The sequence below is a fragment of the Carcharhinus amblyrhynchos genome, chromosome 19, assembly GCF_965287045.1.
Source record: "Carcharhinus amblyrhynchos chromosome 19, sCarAmb.v2.hapA, whole genome shotgun sequence".
NCBI classification, from domain to species: Eukaryota; Metazoa; Chordata; class Chondrichthyes; order Carcharhiniformes; family Carcharhinidae; genus Carcharhinus; species Carcharhinus amblyrhynchos.
In genome coordinates, this window is record NC_137342.1 from 29,573,582 (window position 1) to 29,594,862 (window position 21,281).

The 21,281-nt window shown below is 41.4% G+C and overlaps 1 protein-coding gene across 3 annotated transcripts in view; it reads right to left on the minus strand.

The window, feature by feature from the left end:
- Positions 1–17,933, minus strand: part of ptpn12 (protein tyrosine phosphatase non-receptor type 12) — a 135,577-nt gene extending 117,644 nt beyond the window's left edge. The window contains exon 1 of one of the 3 annotated variants that reach the window (XM_080207449.1): positions 17,644–17,933. In XM_080207449.1, coding sequence (XP_080063575.1) covers positions 17,644–17,742 — 99 coding nt within the window. In that variant the 5' untranslated portion in view covers positions 17,743–17,933. The remainder of the gene's footprint in view (positions 1–17,643) is intronic. The other 2 variants (XM_080207448.1, XM_080207450.1) reach the window with 2 other exon arrangements.
- Positions 17,934–21,281: the final 3,348 nt, after the last annotated feature.

The window sequence follows — 21,281 nt, forward strand, 5'->3', positions numbered from 1 at the left end:
AAATAGTACATAGTCAACTTATGATTCTGACAGTCATTTATAGGAGGGACGCACAGGGGATAAAGAAAAGTTCAAACATCCAAAGACTGCAGTCCTTTTTAAGTTTAACCACTTAGTTTTATTTTGCATTCATACACAATAATGTTAAGATTGTCTTGGCCAAATTGTCCCCCTCTGTCAGGGAGACTAGCAGGGTAAATACGTGAGGTTATGGTGATACAGCATAGGTGGGATTGTAGTCAGTGCAGACTCAATGGGCCAAAGGCCTCCTTCTGCGCTGAAGGGATTCTATGATTTGAAGACTCATCTTAATTTAAAGAAAAATGGGGAGGGGAATTAGTAATTCAAAATAAATCGATAGATTGCAGGCTGATTTAGAGAGGATAAGCATTTAACACATGCACTTAAAGGTTATAGAACTGCATCATACAGATCACCTATTTACTAACTAGCTGCTCTCATTAAAGGTGCACATATAATATGTAGTGGTTTTATGGAAAATAAATAGGCTGCAGACTATTTTGTCAACAGGTTTGAGGATCAACTGAGGACAATGCGACAAGGCTTTGGTATGTTCATACTTCCCATGCGTGACCTCAGAGCTAATGCCTGCAAAAGGTGAAAAACACTAAAGCCGCAGACAGGGTCCACAGGAGAATGACTAAAGTATCAATTATTTGAACTCTACTTAAAAGATGAGGGCCTAACATTGTTTCTCCAATGCAAATAAACATAGAAGACATTCAAGTTACCAAATTAGGCTATTTGAAATGAAGAGGGATGGGGCATGTTTTTGATAGGAGAGGGGATTAAGGGTTATGGGGAGAGGGCGGGAAAGTGGAACTGAGCAGCGACAGATCAGCCATGATCTTATTGAATGGCGGGGCAGGCTCGAAGGCCTACTCCTGCTCCTATTTCTTATGTTCTTATGTTCTTATACCTATAAGAGTTAGGTTAATAGCCGGGTAACTTCCCATTTTGCAGAAAGTCACCAAGACATGATTATAGCGTCAACAGAATCAACTCAGGGAAGATGGTTGTGCAGTGGTAATGTTTCTGGACTAATAACCAGGCCAATATTCTGATGAAAATTAAAATTCAATTAATAAATCTGATATAAAGCTAGCCTCAGAATGGAAGCCATGAAACCATTATTTTTTGTTCATTCATGGGACATGAGCATTACTGGCTGGCAAGCAGTTATTGCCCATCCCTAGTTGCCCTTGAGGTGGTGGTGAGCGGCCTTCTTGAATCGCTGCAGTCTATGTTCTATGGGTTGACCACAATGCCTTTAGAGAGGGAATTCCAGGATTTTGACCCAGCAACTGTGAAGGAATGGCGATATGTTTCCAACTAAGGATGATGAGTGGCTTGGAGGGGAACTTGCAGGTGGTGGTATTCCCATTTATCTGCTGCCCTTGTCCTTCAAGATGGAAGTGATCGTGGATTTGAATGTTGCTGTTTAAGGATCTTTGGTGAATTGCTGTAATGCATCTTGCAGATAGTACACACTGCTGCTATTGAGCGGTGGTGGTGGGAGGGATTAAACGTTTGTAGATGTGGTACCAATCAAGCAGGCTGCTTCATCCTAGATGTTGTCAAGCTTATTGAGTGTTGTTGGAGCTGCACCCATCCAGGCAAGTGAGAGTATTCCATCACACTCTCGACTTGTGCCTTGTAGACGGTGGACAGGCTCTGGGGAGTTGGGAGGTGAATTACTCGCCATGGTATTCCTCCACTCTGATCTGCTCTTGTAGCCACTGTGTTTATGTGGAGAGTCCAATTGAGTTTCTGGTCAATGGTAACCCCAAGGATGTTGACAGTGGGGGATTCAGTGATGGTAACACCATTGAGTGTCAAGGAGTGTTTCTTATTGGTGATGTTCATTGTCTGGCATTTGTGTGGCACAAATGTTACTTGCCACTTGTCAGCCTAAGCCTGGCTACTGTCCACATCATGTTTCATTTGAACATGAACTGCTTCAGTATCTAAGGAGTCATGGATGATGCTGAACATTGCGCAATCAGCGAACATGCCCACTGAGATATAAGGGGTTAATATCTCATGCAACTGCAAGCTTTTGTGAAAACCTGCTAAACGAGCAGTTTGGGGTATGAAAGTCATAAATAACTTTAGGCTGCCTGAGTTAATTTCAAAATCACAAGCTTAAAGACATCTGTGATTAACGAACTTACCCATTAACAGTTCTCTTTCTTTCAAGAAAACTATATTACGACCTTAGATAGTTAACCTGACTACAGTAAAGGGTGTCTTGTGATTAGCTATATTGCAACAGACCACATGTGACCATGAGGATTGTAAAACTACATAAAGGGGGAGTGTCCCATTGTTTGGGGTGCCTTTGCTACCTCATTCCCAGCACTGAGTAGAAGTTACATAGCAAAGGCTTGCCAACTGCATACGTAAGAAAAGTAAAGAACTTTTGAATCGGACAGCAGTTAGTATTCACCTTTGTATCAAGGATACTCACGCAAAACAAACTTAACACCACTCCTGACCTCATAACAGAGGGATGGTTATAAAAAAAACCCATCTGGTTCACTCATGCCCTCTGGGGAAGAAAAACTATCATTGTTACCTGGTCTGGCCTACACAGCAGTCCAGACCCATAGCAATATGCTTAATTCCTAACTGCCCTAACTGAAGTGGACTAGCAAGCCAATCAGTTCAAGGATAATTAGGAATGAGCAATAAATGCTGATCTGACCGGTGACAACTGTATCTCAGAAAATAAAAAAAAACTTGCATTTGTATAACACAATAGTACAATGTTTCAAGGCCCTTCACAGCTTAGAGCAACCCAAAGTTAACAAAATTTGTCACCAAGTCACACGAGGTGCAGAAATGGAGGGACCAAGGCCATTGAGAGATTAGGAAATAAAAGGACAAGAATTTTAAGATCAAGGCATTGTCGAATTGGGAATCGATGTAAATCAGCTAGAACAGAAAAGAAGAATGAGTTAGGATACAGACAGTTTCAGATAAGCTAAAGTTTACGGAGGGTGTATGGTAAGAATTGGCCTTGGGAGAATTGTTACATTTAAATTTGACTATTGCAAAGACAGGTTTTCAGAGGCAAATAAGCTAAGGCAAGGTGGAGCCCGAATAAAGGAAGTTAAATTCCTGAGAGGAGGAGGCATTTCTGGTTTATGGGGTAATCTGCTTGATACATTTAAGTCATGATCAAGTTTTGGTTAATTACAGTATCCAATGGTTTAGTCAAATGTTTTCAGGAGTTGGAGGAGGAACATCCCAGGGTTTTTCCTAAATTAGCCACTTTCTTATATCTATAGGAGATGTTACTGGAGAGTGGGTAGTTGTTATGCAAGGCTGAATTATAAAAGTAACTTGGGGGTTTAGTTTGCCCTCCATGAAATAGTCAACCTGCAGTGAAATCAACACCACCCCCACCCTCCCACTTCCAATTTCCATCCAATGCCACTGCATCCAAATGGTGCTTAATTCATTACAGGGCTTGTGTATTCAGTACCTTACTTACAATTGCATTAGGGGGTGACCAAAAGTTTGCTCAAAAGAAAAAAGTTGGGATTCTAACTAGGATCTTGGCAGACGGAAATCCAGAGATTTAACTTGGCTGGCAATGGTGGGGCAAATGGGAATGTAAGAATCTACTAGTAGTTTGAGAGAGACTGTTTGGTAGGGCTGGAGAAGTTAAAAACTAAAGATTCAAGCTCTAATGTAATCTTACAAAGTTAGAAAAGTGACACGCTGCAGGATGGGATGTACAAAGATGAGTCGAGCTTAGAGAGTACAGAACGGGAAGCCAGCTGGCGAGTGGCTTTGACACAGTAAGAAGTCTCACAACACCAAGTTAAAATCCAACAGGTTTATTTGGTAGCACAAGCCACTAGCTTTCAGAGCACTGCCCCTTCATCAGGTAAGTGGGAGTTCTATTCACAAACAAGGCATATGAAGACACAAGCTCAATTTACAAAATAATGATTGGAATGCAAGTCTTTACAAGTAATCAAGTCTTAAAGGTACAGACAACGTGAGTGGAGAGAGATTAAGCATAGGTTAGAGGGATATGTATCGTCTCCCAGCCAGGACAGTTCGTGAGATTTTGCAAGCCCAGGCAAGTCATAGGCGTTACAGATAGTGTGACATGAACCCAAGATCCCAGTTGAGGCCATCCTTACGTGCACGGAACTTGGCTAACAGTCTCTGCTCAGTGGCTTTGAAGCAGTTTGAGGAGTGGGAGGTTGGTTGGGAGGGATAATATTCAAAACAGCAGGGAGCCAGAGGCAAGGTTGCAAATAGTCTGTTACAGCCCGAGACAATGCTTGGTCCCAGGAAAGGAGTCATTGTCAGGGGTGCAGAGTTTGTAAAGAAGGCTGAAGATAGCAGCTTTGATCTCTTGTGTTTAGTCAAGTGAAATTGTGATTCACCCTGGATTACATGTCCTAAATTTTCCTTTTGTCAAATTGAAATTATGCCCATTATCCTTTTAGTATATTTCATTTGAAGCATTATTTATAGACCTACCTTTGCAAAATATGTTCATGTGCATACCTGGCTCTACAAGGTTGCTTGTTTGCCACCAAATTTCATGGCTTACAAACACTTGATTAATATCATATCTAAGCCACACCAAGAACAAAATCCGCATACAAGGAACATTTCCTTTGAGATGCATGCATGGCCAAGTATCATTCTTATACTGCGCTGTGCAAGTGGGCCACACACAACAAACAGAAGTCGGAGAGAACAGTGTCCCAGTTGGTGGGATAAGAGGTATTCAAGGCTACTCCTGCATACACTATTGGCAAGTAGGTTGGTGGTTTAGAAAACCGATTATAGTATAACTATAAAATACATACCTTACCAACTTTGATTACAGAAGAGTTTGTGTGTCAAATGAGTGCCAATTATTTTATTTTCCCTTATTGGTGAAATGTTAACTTGGGTAAATTGATAGCATCCTCATTTCAGCCAGAGGGATTAAGCACTACTCAGCACATAATCAAGGCCAATAATTCAGTGCAGTCAAAAGATGCTGCCTAGAGAACGATCAGTTAAACAGAGGATTCAACTGCCTGCTTGTGCAGATACAAAATCCCTTACGAACCCATCATTGGATAGTGTCAAGTTTCACTTCTCCCCTCCTTTATATATATTTTTAAAAAATCCAATGGGAGAATATCAAATATTCATTTATTTGCTCTTCACAGTGAACTGCTGTTCACAGATTGCTTCACTTGACTAAACAGTAATAGTGACTTTGGCTGTGAAAACTTGCAACGTCCCAAGGATACAAAATAGTACAATGTAACAACTTTGGTCTCCGCAGAAGAACATGCACTTTTGCATTTCCAATAAAAATTCTCATCACTAATTATAACAGAACTCTACCCCTACATTCAAGCAGAAGAAAGACTCCCTCCCATCTGGCAAAATAATTTACACCCAATAGAACTCTGGAGGCACGTTCTGCCTCCACCCTTCACAAGAGAAATTGCAACAAAATGAAATAGCTGTATAATCAAGGAAATCTGCAAGAGGCTAAGTTCCAGAAATATAGGCAAAAGTGAGAAAAGCAGCCAGGAAAGAAGGAAAAAGAGACACTAAAAACTGAGCTGAAGACAAAGAATTGGAGAAGGCAACCTGGTGGGAAGATAATTTTTAAATTCCTAACAAAATAAATTAGCCATTACACATCTAACCATGACACACTCCAATTCACATGATACACATCACACAATCCAAGCTGCAACCATAGAACAGATACAATTTTAGAATGGAGTTGAGGAGGAACTTCACTCAAAAGGATGGTGAGTCTCTGGAATTCTCTGCCCATTGAAGTGGTGGAGGCTACCTCGTTGAATATATTTAAGTCACAGGTAGATTGATTTCTGATAGACAAGGGAATTAAGGGTTATAGGGAGAAAGCGGGAAAGTGGAACTGATTCACTTCAGATCAGCCATGATCTTATTGAATGGCAGGGCAGGCTTGAAGGCCTCCTCCTATTTCTTATGTTCTTACAATCCTAAGCTTAATGACTGTCCCCTCCCATTAAATAAGACATAATTGTAATGTTTAGATGATCTTCACAAACTGTTCATTTGCAGTTATATTTTAAGTCATCCAAATTGCTCACCTCTTGTGTATACAATCAGAACAACGAGGTTAATATTTTAATTTCTTCCTTTTGCAACTGCCTTGGTCAAATAGTACACTCCAAACACACCAGAGAAGTTTGCAACAAATTCCAAAATTATTTTTCAAAATTGCAAATCATTCATTACTTAACTGCCCCAACCTTGGGGGATATAGTATTTTTGCACCTAGTTTAACCTTGTGCATAACAATCCGAATTATCCATAAAAATATGACAAAATGTAAACATGCTCTAATAATGCTCTAATTTTCATTACAGCTCTTGAAAAAAAAAACAATGCAAGAGATGGCTAATGATTTACCAAACACAGGTAACCAACCGCCTAATACACTGACAGATCTGTAAAAGCTGTACACAAATGATGCTAGTCACAAATAGCTCATTAAGAATTTGGGAAGTTAACATGGTTAACAGTGAATCTGAAATTAAAACTAAACAGGCACGTAAAAAGATTAGCAGGACTCGAGAGAAACTGAGGTGCAAATTGCCATATCAGAAAATAGGTTTACCCAGAGATCAGTAGGGGTATACAACAACAAGGATTTTGAGAAATGTAGACAGCCAAATGCACAGGGTGGAATATCAAAGACACTGAACAGAATACCTGCTAACACCCACACTGGGGGAAATACGCTTGTTTTTCATCCAATAGCCAGACATACCACTTCGGAGAGGGGCCAGCTTCATCTACAATGAGAGCTACAAAGACCTGTTCTATCTAATATTCAGAGCCATGGAAGAATGCAGATATTTTGCTCTAAAAGATGAAGTTTTGAGCCTTTGCTGAATGAGGAAAATATGTTTTTGCTGTCAAAATCATCTCAACTGTGTTGTGCTAACTTTTATCTGACTGACTTAAGAGTTACAACATTGGACATGACTTAGGAAAAGGGTGTCTGAGAGCTCAGGGAATAAGGGTATATTTTGGGAACAAACAAAAGGGAATTTCAATGTTTAGTCATTAATATATTTAAATATCATAGCATGTTAGTTTTTTTGACTGTAGTAAATTCTCTAATTATTATACAATTAGACCGGTCTCTCACTGGGTTATACAACATTCCTTACATTATTCCAAATAAACATACACAACCGTGATCCAGCGTTTCAAGTTATCCTTTGTGGTTGAGACACTCTCACAGGTAACATCAGGAATCTTAATGCTCAGTTTTATACATACACGTTATTATTCAAAACAAAAGGTTAAAAGGTTATTATTCAAAACAAAAATGCTCAATTGCACTTTAGTGTCTCAAAACGTGTTGGTTTGTGGGATCTGCAGGCAAAATACATGGGGTTTCAGGGATAAGCCTAGGTAAGATGCTCAGAGTCGCTGCAGACTTGATGGGCTGAAGGTAGGGATTCTATGAACTGAATCATCTTTTTCTAAACTTCCTTAAAGTGAGTTTTAATTTCAGCCCAAATTATATTCAGGGAATGCTTCATACTCGTTGAAAGAAAAATCTAAAACATGCCTGATAGAAATTACTACATATAACTGCTGAGAAACTGGAAGCTATTTATGCAACTGGTTCATTCATAGGTGCTTCATCTGAAAGCAGATCCTTGACTCATTATCTAATCATGTTTCTTCCTGAGCCATTTTCTCAGCTGTCTTCTTCAATGGTGCTTTGTCCTCCATACTCAGGAGCAGGACAAGTCCCAAGTCTAATTCAGCTAGAATGGGAATCAAATCTGAGCTGTTGGCGTTAAATAAACCATACACTAGTCATTAAGTTAACTGACCTAACTAGCTATTTAGATAACCTAGCCAACTGTGCCTCCTCTTCTGCAAATAGCATTATATTAAATTGAGGGCAAGAACAACAGAGACCAGAGCACAAGTACAACCAATTTTATTCATGGAAATTACATATACCATTTAGCTTTCCTCCCAACATTTTGAAGCAAGTTAAAACTTAAGAAATGTTATAGTATGTATCAGTTTGGAGATATGCATAGCACGGGTTTGTTCTTTTTGCCTCCAGCACAGACGCGAGTGTTTGGCAAATGTTTTCAACATTCTTCACGGAAACATCCTACTTTTTGTATCAAGATCCCTGCTTTGTTTCAACTACGAAGGCTTAAAATCAGCAATATACTTACAATACTGCCTTCATGTATTTTCTTCTATTGATTATTCAACTTTAAAACAGTTGAAGTAACATTCTTAACTAAGTCAGCACATTGCATCCCAAGGTCTCTCATTTCAGATGCACAGCTTTAAGCATGAAGACTGGGTAGAAGGGTTTGAACTAATACAAAGGGTGCTGAATGAATGGAAAAGGATTGCCATTGGGAATTGATTGCAACAAACTGAGGCTCACCATCATATCTTTTAATATCTTAATGTGGAAGCAGTGTTCAGGCTGCTTGTTTAACACCCAGACCTGGACGAGTTGCCAATTTATTCATTAAACATTGGAAAAACCAAGGCCATCATCTTTGGCCTCAGCTCAACCGTTCCCCAGTCACCAATTCCATCCCAGGTCACTATCTTAGGCCGAATCAGACCACTGACAAACAGCAAGATAAACTAAAATTGTATCTTCCTATTGTACCTCTTCCACAAGTAGCATGGGAAATATACTTCTACTGGACAAGAAATTCTGCCCCTTAAATGTTACTGCTAACCTATTTTTTTTTGTTCTTCTATCCCCAATATGTCAGTATGACTCCATCAGGCAAACTTCCACTCCTGTGACAAAACAGAATAAGAAAATTCTAAAAGGGCAACCACCTCCTTCCATGTTCCAAAATTAGTTAATTCACAAGTATAAAGGACCAAATATAGTAGATGGATAAACAACTACCAACGACTCCAAAACAAAGTTGAGACATAGATTCACAAAGCCTGCGAGATGGGGATGCTACAGAAGCTGCAGAGAAAGGAATCACTGGTAGAAGTACAGGGATGGACATGATTAAAGATGCAAAAATAATAGTCCTATTCATTTCCTTCTGGATGACTATGCCATTTATGGATGTATTGATATAGGGCGTAGCTCTGCTGATTAAGGATAGCATCAGGGTGGTAGTAAGGGATGATATAGGAACCAAAGAGCAGAACGTGGAATCGTTGTGGGTGGAGATTAGGAACAGCAAAGGGAGGAAGACACTGGTGGGTGTCGTTTATAGGCCCCCGAATAATGATCTGGAGGTGGGGCGGGCTGTTAACACACAAATAAATGCGGCATGCAGGAACGGAATGGCGGTAATTATGGGGGATTTCAATCTACATATTGATTGGTCGACCCATGTTGGACGCGGTGGGCTTGAAGAGTTCTTGGAATGCTGCCGGGATAGTTTCCTCAAACGGTGTGTGTTGGAGCCGACGAGGGAGCGAGCTATCTTGGATCTGGTGTTACGTAATGAGGCGGGTAGAATTAGGGACCTTGTCATGAAGGATCCTCTTGGGAAGAGTGATCATTGTATGGTGGAGTTTCTGATGCAGATGGAGGAGGAAAAAGTGGGTTCCCGGACATGTGTCCTTTCTTTGAACAGACGGGAGTACGGTAGGATGAGAGAGGAGTTGGCGAATGTTGATTGGGGGAGTGCGTTGGAAGGTAGGTCTGCTGAGGAACAGTGGAGGATCTTTAAGGAGATCTTTCTTGATGCTCAGCAGAAATTTATTCCGATGGTTAAAAAGGATCGTAGGAGGAGAGGTAATCAGCCGTGGATAACGAAGGAGGTGAAGGAAAGTGTTAAATTAAAAGTGGATGCGTTTAGAGTAGCTAAGAGTAGTGGGCAAGAAGAGGATTGGGAGAGGTTTAAATGTCAACAAAGAATGACAAAGAAGTTGATAAAGAAGGGTAGGATAAACTATGAAGCTAAGCTAGCGCTTAATATAAAAAAGGATAGCAAGAGTTTTTATAAATATATAAAAAGGAAGAGGCTGGCTAGGGTGAACGTTGGACCCTTAGAGGATGAGAGGGGGGACTTAGTGGTAGGGGATGGGGAAATGGCTGACGCCCCGAATAACGTTTTTGTTTCAGTCTTCACGGAGGAGGACGTGAATAATTTGCCGGGTGTTAGAGATGGAAAGGTGGTAAGAGTGGAGGGCCTGAATGACATTATTGTTATTAGAGAGGCAGTGCTCGACAGACTGGAGGGACTGATTGTGGACAAGTCCCCAGGACCAGATGGAATGCATCCAAGGGTTCTGAAGGAAATGGCGGAGGTGATAGTGGATGCCTTGGTGATTATTTTCCAAACCTCGCTGGATTCCAGGGAAGTGCCGGAAGATTGGAAAACGGCAAATGTTACGCCGTTGTTTAAGAAGGGTGGCAGGCAAAAGGCGGGGAATTATAGGCCGATTAGTTTAACATCTGTTGTAGGAAAAATGTTGGAATCCGTGATCAAGGAGAAAATAGCGAGGCATCTTGAGGAGAATTGTTTGGTACAGCAGACGCAGCACGGTTTCATTAAGGGGAAGTCGTGTCTGACGAACTTATTGGAGTTCTATGAGGATGTGTCTAGGGTGGTGGATAGAGGAGAGCCAGTGGATGTGGTCTTTCTTGATTTTCAGAAAGCGTTTGGCAAGGTGCCTCACAAGAGGTTATTGCAGAAGGTCAGAGGGCATGGAGTTGGGGGTAGGGTGTTAGCGTGGATGGAGGATTGGCTGTCAAATAGGAGGCAGAGTGTGGGGGTCAATGGGTGCTATTCGGATTGGCGGTTGGTGACTAGTGGAGTGCCCCAGGGGTCGGTGCTGGGGCCTCAGCGATTCACCATTTATATAGATGATCTGGAGGAGGGAACCAAGTGTATGGTGTCGAAATTTGCTGATGACACCAAGATTGGTGGAACGGCAAATTGTGCGGAGGGTGTGGAGAGTCTGCAGAAGGATCTAGATAGGCTGGGCGAATGGGCCAGGAACTGGCAAATGTGAGGTTGTCCACTTTGGTAGGAATAATGGTAGGAAGGACTATTACTTACGTGGCGAAAAACTGCAGCATGCAACGGTGCAGAGGGACCTCGGGGTCCCTGTGCATGAGTTGCAAAAACCCAGCCTGCAGGTGCAGCAGGTGGTCAGGAAGGCAAATGGGATGCTGGCCTTCATAGCAAGGGGGATTGAATATAAAAGTAGGGAGGTCTTGCTGCAGCTGTATAGGGCGCTGGTGAGGCCGCAGCTGGAGTACTGTGTGCAGTTTTGGTCGCTGCACTTACGCAAGGATATTTTGGCCTTGGAGGGAGTGCAGAGGAGGTTTACTAGGCTGATTCCGGAGTTGAGCTATGAGGAGAGGCTGAATAAACTAGGCTTGTACTCGTTAGAGTTTAGAAGAATGAGGGGAGATCTCATTGAGACGTACAAGATGTTGAATGGGATGGATAGGCTCTTCCCGCTCAGAAAGGACAGTAGGGCTAGGGGGCACAGCCTCAGGATAAGGGGGGTTTTTTTTTAGAACGGACTTGAGGAGGAACTTCTTCACTCAAAGGGTGGTGAATCTCTGGAATTCTCTGCCTGTTGAAGTGGTGGAGGCTGCCTCGCTCAATATTTTTAAGACGCAGGTTGATAGGTTTTTGATAGGCAACGGGATTAAGGGTTATGGGGAGAGGGCAGGAATGTGGAACTGAGCCACGACAGATCAGCCATGATTTTATTCAATGGCGGGGCAGGCTCGAGGGGCTAGATGGCCTACTCCTGCTCCTATTTCTTATGTTCTTATGGATGTTCAAGTAGTCCTGGAATTTAATTAATTAGGAAAGCTGAATTAGATTAAATATATTCTTCATTATATGGGTTAGTATTTCCACTTGTCACGTGGGAGACTTAAGTGTCAATTCCCTGATAAGGACAAGTTTAATTTTAGGATGGCATGGTGACACCGTGGTTAGCACTGCTGCCTCACAGTGTCTGGAACCCAAGTTCAATTCCAGCCTCAGTGCCTGAGAGAAGTTTCATGTTCTCTCCAAATCTATGTAGGTTTCCTCTGGTGCACCAATTTCCTCTCTCAGTCCAAAGATATGCAGTTAGATTGACTGGTGATGCTCAATTGCCTCAGTGTATGTCGGGGTATTGATACAGTAAAGCCATGGGGTTGCAGTGAGATAGGGCCTGGGTGAGATTGTCGTCGGTTTGTGTTTGATGGGCCAAAGGGCCTCTTTCTGCACAGTAGTGATTCTATGATGATCTATGATATTCATTTGAACACAAAGCACTTCCTAAGTTGCACGGTTCAAAACATTAGTGTTAAGCAGTGTTCCATATTATATATCTCAACCTAAAAAAAAGACTTTGCAACACCCTGCTTCAAGGCCACAAAGAGCAAGATATTCTGCTGGCCATTTTTATATTAAAATCCAATTATACTATACCATACTATATTCTAGATAAATTTATGACTAAACTAATAAGTTTACAAAATTTTCTTCACCTGCTTTTCAAACTGAAATTGTTAAATTAACAATTTTTGCCAAGGCATTTTAAAATTACAGTATGTCTAGTAGACTGCTTCAATGAATTTAAATGAGTGTAGCATTTTATGTGATGCACGAAAGCAATTAGTAAAGTTACTAAATCATTAATAAATGTAAATATGAGGTTTTGTAAGATAGTGCAAGGCATAGCTGGAAGGCATTTACATCTGCACCAACATGATGTTAATCTAACCATTGATATCCAATTGGAAATGAGAGTAGAGAATCTCTTGAGATATGTACATGCTTTCTATAGCCACCACAAAAAAATTGTCAATTTGTTTGATTAGTTATGCATTAGTTAGCAACAAATCTCAGTACATTTATCAATAATGTTATTAAAAGATGGAGGCAAAGCAGGACATAACTTCATGAAACAAAAAAACGCACTATTATTCTAGCCGTTATTTTGTTGATTTGAACTCATGATTCAGTTCATTTCACTTTTAGTTTCCTGACGCTATCAAGTCCAAGAGAGACAGATTTTAACATTTATAGTACACAACCAGTTCAGCCATTCGTTGTTAGCTCTGGTTGGACTACATGAAGCACAATCAGTTCCTGCTCTCCACTGTCAAAATTGTTCACTATTCCAGGATGATCATGAAATGGAAGATAACCTTGGTTTCTCTTCTCCACAAACTTGTGTTTTTGGATCCTTTTTTCCTACCTCTTCATAATGCAAGGCATTCATGGATTTATTTGTCACCAAGATCAAGATCATACTTTTTGGGATCTATTGCTTGTACCCTTCCACTAACTCGGCCAATCCTACGCTGTGGTAACACCACCACCCCAACCAGGCAAGGATCCCCCCCCCCCCCCCCCACCCAAATCCTGAACTCATCTTTCTCTAGTTCTCTGCCATCCCCCCCCTTATAACCTCACCACGCTCAGCTTCTGCACAGACTCACCTCGTGCTTCCTTGTTCCTATTTCCAGCAAACTGCTGACCATTCTTGTTTACTGACATTGTTTTCTCTGTAAAAAAGTCTGACACCACCAGGTTTTAGTCCAACCGATTTATTTGATAGTAAACTCACAAGCTTTCGAGGGGACTCCCGCTTCGTCAGGTACAAGCCTGCTCCCTTTCAAGTCCCATCAGCCCTTCTCAAAAGAAACTGTTGACTTTCTATCCTCAAACTACCAATCTTTTCCAATATTTCATTTCATTCCAAAGTCTTTAAATGCGCTGTTGCCTCCAAATCTGCACCCATTTTTTTCTGGAACTCATGTTTGAATCCCTCCAAATCAGATCTCTGATCCACAACAGTACTGAAATGGCCCTCAAATTACAAACAACATCCAATATGACCGTGAAGTGGTAAGCCATTGTTCCTCATCCGGGTCAACCTGCCTTCAGCTTTTTTTACCATCATACTCCAACACCTCTCCATCGCCTAGCTAGAGATCTGCCCTTACCTCAGTCCAATACACCTAACCAGTCACAGCCAAAATACCATTAGCAATATGACTCCTCTACCCATTACTACATTATTATTTTTGGAGTATAACAAGGAATTACTTATAGCCCCATCTATTTCTCATCTGACCCTTGACAATGTGATCCAAAAATCTGAGAGAAAATCAACAGCTATTTGGAAGGTACAGACTAAAATTATAACTTATGGGATTAAAAGGGCAGTTGCAACATGGAAACAAAACCAGGATGATATAGATGGGCTGAACAGTGGCAAATGGAATTTAATCCAGGAAAGTGGGAGATGATGCATTTTGGGAAGACAAACAAGGCAAAGGAATGCACAACGAACTGTAGGACACGAGAAGTGCAAAGGACCAGAGGGACCTTGGGGTGCACATCCAGAAACCACTGAAGCCAGTGGGATAGGTAGATAAGGTGGTTAAGGAGGGGTATGGGATACTTAAAGCAGCAAGGTTATGATGGTGAAATTCTAGGCAAATGAATATGAGCATATTTTGGTAGGAACAGTGAGGAGAAATGATGCAAGCAAAATGGTACATTTTAGAAAGGGGTGCAAGAACACGAGCTTGACGTGTTTCTGCAAAAATCTTTGAAGGCGGCAGGACATGTTAACAAAGCAGGGTCCTGATCTTTATAAATACAAGCAGTGAGAATAAATACCAGGAAGCCATGCAAAATCTATAATGAAATCATTATCTTAGCAGGAGCTGGAGAACTGGATCCCAATTCTGTGCATCATATTTTAGGAAGGGCATGAAGGCCATGGAGAGGTTACAAAAGAGATTTATTAGATTGATTCAGGATGAAGAACTACAGTTTGCTGAACAGACTTAAGTTGATGTTGATGGGTCAGGAGAGATTTGGAAGAGGCATTTAAAATCTTGAAGGGTTTAGACAGAGGAAGGGCTGGGATTGAGAATGCTTAAGGAAAGTTATTTCCAACAGTTGAAAAGTCAATATAACATGAGACTAAAACAGAGAATACGTGAGGAATAACTTTTCCATGCAACAAGTGGTTTGGATTTGCACTGTAATATGTAAAAAGTAAGTCACCATTGTTCCAGATGATCATAGCTGCTCTCCCCTTTGAGGGTATAAACTGACTGGTGATGATTTAACCTGAGGATCGCCACATCTCAATCGAGGGCCAAGGTTGTACTATGTAACAAGGTGACAGAAATAGATGCACTAATCACTTCCAAAAAGAAAATCAATAAATACTTAAAGAAAAAAGATACAGGAACAGCCAGAAAATAGTATTAATTTGGCAAAAAGAGCTTGAATAAACTTAAGGGGCTAAATAGGCTCCTCTTGCACTGACATATTCTGTATCAGATTTTACATGTATACTGCCAACACCCAGCTCCACACCACCACCACCTCTCCACATTTTAAAATTTGTAATACCTCGTGTAACATTCACTACCAGCTGAGCAGAAATTTCCTCCGACGACAAATAAGGAAGCCTATTGTTTTCGGCCCCCGATATAAAATTCTGTCCCAATAGCCAGCGACTCCAACTTTCTCCCAAGCAACTGGCTTAAGGCTGAACCAGCCAGTTCTCAACCTTATTGAATTTGACCCAGAAGGGAACTTCCCACCATCACCAACCATACCAGCTACCGATCTGTCCCTGCTCACCTACTGCTTAAATCATTGTGGTTTTGTTACCTTTCAACTTGACTATCCCAGTGCTCATCTGTCTTGCTTCCCAGCTTTCATCCTAAATTTGAGTTGACCCAAAACTTTGCTGTCTGCACCTTAACTTATGCAAAGCCCCATTCACACATTGCCTCCATTTGTTCACTGGTGTTGACTCCCAGTCCAAAAATGCCTCAATTTTTAAACATTCACCCTAGCTTTCAAAACCATCCATGATCTCACCTTCTCCAGTCCAATAGTACTTCTCGTTTTGCACTCCTCTAATTCTGGAATAATGCACATTGAGCTTAATTTTTTTATTCACAAAACGTGGGTACCACTGGCTAGGCCAGCATTTATTGCCCACCCCTAATCTCCCTGCAGTTTTAGTGGTGTAAGTACACTGACAGTGCTACTAGGGAGGTGGTTCAAGGATTATGCAATCTACATTCCTTAAAGCCTACCTTGTGGCCAAACTTTTAGTTATCTGTCCTAATCTTTTCTTTCCTATTGTGGCTCTGTCAGAGTTCCCATGTGAAGTGCCTTGGAACATCTTATTCCTTTAAATATTTTCTATTAAGATCTGTGAAAGCAGACATGAATAACTAATGCAACTATCATAGGACAGAATGACCATCTTCTATTGGCTGCACAGTGGTTAGCATTGCTGCCTCACAGCACCAGGGACCCAGGTTCAATTCCAACCTAGGAGACTGCCTTTGTGAAGGTTGCATGTTATCTCCAAGACTGCATGCATTTCCTTTGGGCATTCTGGTTTCCTCCCACTGTCTAAACATATGTAAGTTAGTGGATTGGTCATGCTAAATTGCTCCTTAGTGTCTAAAGATATGTACAGTAGGTGGATTAGCTGTGGTAAATGCACTTGGTTACAGGAATAGGGCAAAGGAAAGGGCCTGGGTGGGATGCTCTTTAGGACAGTCCATGCAGACTTGATGAGCCAAACGCATTGTACAGATTGTATGGATCTATCATTAGAGGCAATTTTCAATTTTTTAAAATCATGTACCCAATGGTTTTCTTTCTAAATGCTGTGAATCATTGCAGACAAAAGTTCACAGACACCCTCAATATTCCCACCGATGTAGCAATAATTCATCAACCTAGGCGTGCAATACCAGAGGGCTCTTCGACTAAAAAAAAATTACACAATCCAGCCCAACACTGCCATCGTGCAGTAACCAATGTCTACAAACCACATTTCATACTCAGTAGCTAAATTATAACCGTTTCCCCCAAGTTATAATTTCTGGAAACGAAGTGAACTAAATGGACAGTGATCTCTTTGTCGGTGCGGTTGCTGGGCAGATCTGAAAAAGAGGACTGAAGCGATGCTAATATTACGCTGGAGGAAGAAAAGAAAAATAGAAAATACCTAAGTGAACAACACGAGTCCACTCATTGCATACTTTCTTTGAGCCAACACAACGCCCGTGTGCCTTGCGCAACATCCGCAAACTCCCCACATTTCTGACTCACAGCTGATAAATTCATTACATTTTTTTGTTATACAAACCTGGAGTTTACACCCAAGCCCCGGGACTCTGTAACAATCGGGACTTCACAACTGCTTTTGGTTTTTTTTAAAAAAACCCATCTCTGGGTTTTTTTTAGAAAAACATCCGTCTCTGCGATCACCGAGATCGGAGCAATAGACAGACAGACAAATACAGCTTGAGGATTATTTTCCCAGAAAGTGAAAGAGGAGCCATGAGGGGAGCGGCTTAGGCCGCACAGCCTGGAGCTGGCGGTGGCTGCTCTCCCTTCGACCCACTCCCTCTCACGGTGGCTGCGTTAAAGAGGAAGGGTCAGTAGAGCTTGCTTCAGGCAAACTCCGCCAATAAATAATACAGACAAACAACCCTGGCTGGTGGGGGGGGGGGGGGGGAGTAGTTCATTTAATTGATTTTTTTTAGCCAACAGCCGAAGTGATTTACAATGAAAACAATACAATTAAACTCACCATGAAGTCGCTGGCAAAGTTGTCCTCCCCATTCTGGTCGCGGACTTTCATGGCCAGTACTCGGTCAATGAATTTCCTCAGGATTTCGCTTTGCTCCATCTTCTCGGCACATTGGAAAATTAAACCCAACAAACTGGCTCAAAAACCTCTCAGCACCTTCGCACCATTTCTCTCCCTCTCTTTATTTTCAGAAGAATATATTATTATTACTTATTATTATTATTATTTCCTCTCCTCACAGGCCTCCTGCTTACACCAATTGCTGATCCTCCACTCCCCTCGCCCTCCGGCGCGACTTTCCTTTTTCTCTCTCCCCCCTCCCCGCCCCCACTCAGACAAATGGCCCCGCCCCTCATCCCGCCTCCTATTGGCCCAGCGCCGCCTCGCATCATGGGCCCGACCGGCCTGATGATTGGACAATACAGCTGCCACTCATCATTACACCTGCTCACTTTCTTTCTGAGACCTGGGGCCCCAACCACTGGGTCCCAGCAATTTAGGGGACATAACTATTAGATTCATGGTGGGAGAGACAGGATGGATGTCTGAGGTACATTCTTCAGTAAAAAGTCTGACAACACCAGGTTTAAATCCAACCGATTTATTTGATAGTAAACTCACAAGCTTTCGAGGTTTCCCTCTTCTTCAGATGAATGGAGAGTCCTGGCCTTTACTGTGTTTGCCCCAGTCCAACACCGGCATATCCACATCATGTAGATTCTTTACTCAGAGAGTGGTTGGGGTGTGGAATGGACTGCCTGCTGTGATAGTGGAGTTGGACACTTTAGGAATTTTCATGTGGTTATTGGATAGATACATGGGGCACACCAGAACGATAGAGACTGGGATAGCTTGATCTTGGGTTCGGACATAGCTCAGCACAACACTGAGGGCTGAAGGGCCTGTACTGTGCTGTACTGTTTTATGTTCTATTTAACAGGAGGTGGGTTGATTTGACTTGATTTATTAGTGTTACAAATTTATTGATTATTGTCACAAGTATGCTTACATCAACACTGCAATGAGGCTTACTGTGAAATTCCCCTCATCGCCACACTCAGGCACCTGTTTGGGTACACTGACGGAGAAATTAGCACACTTTACCAGCACTCATGTTGTTCACTTAAGTATTTTCTATTTTTCTTTTTGCTCCAGCCTAATGATTTTTGGACTGTAGGAGGAAACTGGGGTGCCCAGAGGAAACCCAAAAGAACGTGCATACCACACAGAAAGACCCAAACCAGGAATCAAATCCAATTCCCTGGTGCCGTGAGGCAGCAGTGCTAACCACTGTGCCACCGCGCAGAAGTTAATTTGATTTGATTTATTATTGTCACATGTATTAGGATATGGTAAAAAGAATTGTTTCTTGTACGCTATACAGACAAAGCATACCATTCATAGAGAAGGAAAGGAGAGGGTGCAAAATATACTGTTACATTCATAGATGGAATGTAGAGAAAGATCAACTTAAAATAAGGTAGGTCCATTTAAAAGTCTGAAGGCAGCAGGGAAGAAGCTGTTCTTGAGTCGGTTGATACATGATGTCAGACTCTTGTATGTTTTTCCCGACAGAAGAAGATGGAAGAGAGTATGTCCGGGTGCATGGGGTCCTTGATTATGGGGCTGCTTTCCCGAGGCAACGGGAGGTGTAGAAGGAGTCAATGGATGAGAGGTTGGTTTGCATGATGGACTGGGTTATGTTCACAACTTTTTGTAGTTTCTTGTGGTCTTGGTCAGAGCAGGAACCACACCAAGCTGTGATACATTGGGAGGGCAGTGAGCTTTGATTTTCAGTTGGTAAGCCCCCTTCCCCTATTTATGGCTTATTTTACAAAGAATATAGAAGGTGATCATAAAAAAAAACACCCCAAGCTATCCAAGAATTTTTGGAGTGGCTCCTGTTGAGACTCTGTTGACCTGAAGAAGGAGTGAAAGGAAGACAATTTGTGTTCTCTGTACAGCAAGCAGGAAAAAAGGAGGAAGACAGAGAGAGGAAACATATTTGAACCATAGAATGGGAACTTAACCTGATTTTTAAAAAAGAACACGCTTTCCACCCACACAACCATAAACCCATTCTCGTTCCTTGGGTTTGTATGGTGTTTCTGCACAATTTGTATTGGAACAAACAGCTACTGATTATCAATTAATATTAGTTGCTATTGGAATTTATTCCTGCTACCTGCTTTCATTGTGTGTGTGTTGGGGTAGGGTGGGGGTTGCAGTTCATAAGAACAAACACAACAGAGCAACAGTGAGCCATTTAGTTCCTCATGCCTGTCCCACCATTTAATAAGACCATGGCTGATCTGATTTTAGCCTTAAGTCCACTTTCCTGCTTGTCTCCCGTAACCCTTGACTCCTTGTAGATCAACAACCAGTCTAACTCAGCCTTGGATATTTCAACATAATTTCAGTTCCACAAATTCAGCCTCCACTGCTCTCTGGACCTGTAACTTTCAAACCTATATTTATCTGTTGTTTAATAATGAGTTAGTGGCATTTTTCAGGTTTGGGTTGACTCCAAGATGACACGGCTGCTGTTGGGAAATTTGAACTGATTCATTCTTCTCTGGCTGATTCTCTGTTCCCAGACATTGTTGATAATTAACAACTACCTGGGGTATTGATAGGATAGTGGAGCTACCCACTATCAGTGAAGCTAAAAGTCGCACCACTTCCCTCCAAATAATTCAGTAAATCTTAATACACGGTGAGCCTGGCTCAACAAGAGGTTTACAGTGCTCCTTAACAGTGAAATTATGTCTTAGCCCTTTTGTTTTCGACAGTAATATCTATATACACCTAGAAAAATGGGTAATACCATTACTTCACTAAATTCAGTTAAATTACCAGAGGAAGATTTACACTATTTTTCTGAATTTCTAAATAGTTTGAGCTGAAGAATCATATGTATGATGATGTGTTCTATGCATGACACTGATGATTCAATTTAAATTCTGCCAGATCCATTCAGCTCCATATCTCACTTCAGCCTTTCTCAAGAGTTGACTTCCAGACCATAAGTCATAGTGACCACCCTTGACACAAAGGCAACATGCAAGTGTGGCAGGAAGGAAGCCTAACAAAACTGTTGGCGGGGTGGGGAAGTCACCATCCATTGCCCAGAAATGCAGCACAAAAATGCCATGATTACTAGAGCAGGGCTGGAGCTGAGTATAAATAAAATCAGACTGTGCTATCATAGAGTGAAAACAATGCAATGATAGAGAATCTGTCAATCAGTGATGCATTCATACAAACAACTTTTTACTTAGACACTAAATTAAGTGCTTAATTCTTACAGCTAACAGCATTCAGGTTAAATAGGACTGAAGTGCATTATAAGAAGAACACATGTTTTCTCAAATCTAGCAAAATGCAAATACTTCAGTACAAAATGCCCTCTAATATTAAGATTTCAAGCAAAATCTGCTTTACCATTGATTAGATTTTTAACAAATGTGTAACAAGATGGAATTTTTTTTAGCATCTACAGAAATCATTCTTGTTTACTTTTTCATATTCCAAAATTAAATGATTGTAATTCTTGGCTTAAGGGCATATGTTTTCCTCATCATGTGACTTTAATAATTTGGCCTTCCAAGCAACAAATTGTAAGTGTAATGTACCAT